General features: G+C 57.8%; 1 protein-coding gene across 1 annotated transcript; it reads right to left on the bottom strand.

The window, feature by feature from the left end:
• Positions 1-429: 429 nt before the first annotated feature.
• LOC114903846 (ubiquitin-like protein 7) lies at positions 430-2,092 on the bottom strand. The gene is made up of 5 exons (XM_029237109.1): positions 2,052-2,092; positions 1,743-1,792; positions 1,329-1,496; positions 624-746; positions 430-516 (listed from the first exon to the last, which is right to left on the bottom strand). Exons 1-5 carry the CDS (start codon positions 2,080-2,082, stop codon positions 430-432), a joined length of 459 nt encoding a protein of 152 aa, XP_029092942.1. The 5' UTR covers positions 2,083-2,092.
• Between the last annotated feature and the right edge of the window lie 337 nt (positions 2,093-2,429).

Raw genomic sequence — 2,429 nt, 5'->3', positions numbered from 1 at the left:
ATGATTTCAAACTAGTCTCAGGGGTGGAATGTCATAGGTGGACTGACATAGGCCATTTCTAAGGTTGACTGCCTCTGCCTGGACACCATGCCCCCTCAACCAAACACCCCTTCCCTGCCTGGCTAACCTCTAACTAATTCTTTGACAGTCAGTCCAAACACCCCTTCCTCAGAAAAGGTTTCCCTGACCTAGGCCCTCACCTCAAGCCTGGGCTGGGCTTCTCGCCCTGTTGCTCCCTCACTGCAGTAACTGCCTGGCACCCCTCCATGGCAGGGATGAGCACTGGCTCGTCTCTACCCCAGGAGCTGGACCCAGGCCCGGTATATACGTGCTCAAGGCTCAGTCACCGCTCACAGAATGGATGAGTTGTCTCTTCAATTAAACTGCCACAAGGATTCAAGCCAGGTGGTCAGCGGCGCCAGGCCGTGGTCACTGGGTGCAGGAGTGGAAGCCACAGGAACAACTGCCCGTGCTGGGAGCATCCTCTCCTGTCACACTGCCACGCCCCAGCTGTTCCTGGAGCAAAGCAGGCCAAGTGGGAAGGGTCTCCAGAGAGCAGAAGAAAGCTCAGTGTCCAAAGTAACTAAGAAGCCATGTGAACATCAGGAGTGGGGAAGACTGACCTGAAGGCTGGGCTGCCCGGAGGCCTGCAGCGCATGCTGTAGAGCTTGGCTGAAGAGATCATTGGTGATGGGCGTCCCTGACTGGACGCCGGATGACACCGGGGAGGTCCCTGACGAATGACCCTAGAGACAAACCAGGGTCAGCGCCACGCTCAGAGACACCTCAGTCTCCCAGCACATACCCACTGCTGTCACATCACCCAGGGTGCCCCTGGGTGCCCCACGACTGCCTCCCGGCAGGGGCCTGCATGAGACAACCACACAGAGGTACCCAAAAGCTCTCTATGTGGGCGGGAAAGGTTCTGTTCTCTTTTGCTCCAGGGAGATGGAACGGAGCCCCCGACCTAGCCTAGGACCCAGCACTGGGAGAGATGGCCTTGCAAGCTGGAGTGACCGTCACCAGGAATGCTTAAGCCTGTGATGTCTGGCCACTTTCAGGGACAAGTAAGGGTGTCTTATGTGACGGAAGGTTCTTCCAAAGTGCTGGCAGGAGTTAATCAGGCCCGTGATGAACCCCAGACTTCTAAGCCCTAAAGGCTGGTGACGGGAGGTCGCCTGAGCTGCAGCGGGAAACCCACCAGGGCTCCAGGTAGAGTTCGGCTCAAAGCAGATCCAGCACCAGGATCAGCAAAGGTAAATCCGTTCTACCACTGGGACCTTCTGCCTTAGGGGCCTGGCCTTGATCTTCCCGCCCTCTCTCCATACCTGGGTGCCAGGAGTTGGCGTGTGAGAGCTGCTCTCCGGAGTGCTGGCCAGGGCCAGGGCCGTGGCCAGCTCGCTCTGGGTGATAGGCCGGGGCCCGGCAGCTCCACTGTACCCCAGGGAAGCTGGGCGGGAGCTGGGTGTGCTGCTCGAGGGCGTGGACCTGGCGCTCTGAACAAGAGAGGCACCAAGAATCAGGGAAGCAGCCCTGTGACGTTCTCAGATGAAGCCCACCCCTGCTCCAGGAACAGTTCTTGGGGAACCTCCCCAAGCTGCCAGGTTCAGACAGCAATAGTATGACATAGCTGGGTCACCAAAGGGTCTCCGATCACCTCCCAGCTGGGGCGTGCCAGGTCCCAGGGAGGGGTGCATCCCCAGCGCCATCTCCCCCAAATGGCAGGCAGCCAGGCCACTTACCGGGTGAAAGTCATCCTCATCATCAGAGAGCCCTTCAAACAGGAAGCCACCTGGAGGAGGGAGAACAGATTTCAGGAGGAAGAACAGAGGCACAGGCGCAGCTCCAGAATCTCAGCTCTAGTTACTCTCCAAATTCATATTTTCATCTCTCCCCTTGGAAAATTACAGGACAGATGCACTCCTTGACTCAAATTGAGAGTTCCCAAGGAACGCCCTCTGCCAGCACTATACATAGCTGCCGAGTAAAGCAAACCCCTGGACCACTGCCCGCTCCCGAGGGGGCCTGCGTTCCACTGTCCTGGGGCTCACCTGGCATATCCCGGTACGAGCTGGAGGGCATGCCCCGGGAAGAGGAGTCACCCCTGTTCTGTGACCACTGGCTGCCGGCATACTTTGAGCCTTACAGCTCTCTCTGGCGTGGCAGCTTGCACACTCACACACTCACCCAGACCCACACGCTCCCGTCCCCGTAGGGACAGCCCGGGACCCGCAGAGCCATTTGCACGCACTTCCTGCGGCGCCGCACACTCCTCACTCACCCAGGCAGCATCTAATCTTGCACCCCGCCACTTGCGCCATGCTTCCTACCTTTCCAGATAGCAGAGTATAAAATATATTTATAATTTGGTACACAAAATATCAATTTGCAGAGACGTGGATGGACCTAGAGACTGTCATACAGAGTGA

This window comes from Monodon monoceros, unplaced genomic scaffold (genome assembly GCF_005190385.1).
Source record: "Monodon monoceros isolate NGI ecotype Baffin Bay Population unplaced genomic scaffold, NGI_Narwhal_1 Super_Scaffold_21, whole genome shotgun sequence".
In the NCBI taxonomy this organism is placed as follows: Eukaryota; Metazoa; Chordata; class Mammalia; order Artiodactyla; family Monodontidae; genus Monodon; species Monodon monoceros.
Note: the sequence above shows the minus strand (reverse complement) of the source record. Positions and strands in the feature narration are given on the sequence as shown.

Coding starts and splice junctions, on each gene's coding strand:
- LOC114903846 (XM_029237109.1), bottom strand. CDS start 2,082: ATGCCCTCCAGCTCGTACCGGGATATGCCAG. Junction 1,497..1,742: donor ATGAGGATGACTTTCACCCG/GTAAGTGGCCTG, acceptor TCTCTTGTTCAG/AGCGCCAGGTCCACGCCCTC. Junction 517..623: donor CCGGGCAGCCCAGCCTTCAG/GTCAGTCTTCCC, acceptor GCTTTGCTCCAG/GAACAGCTGGGGCGTGGCAG.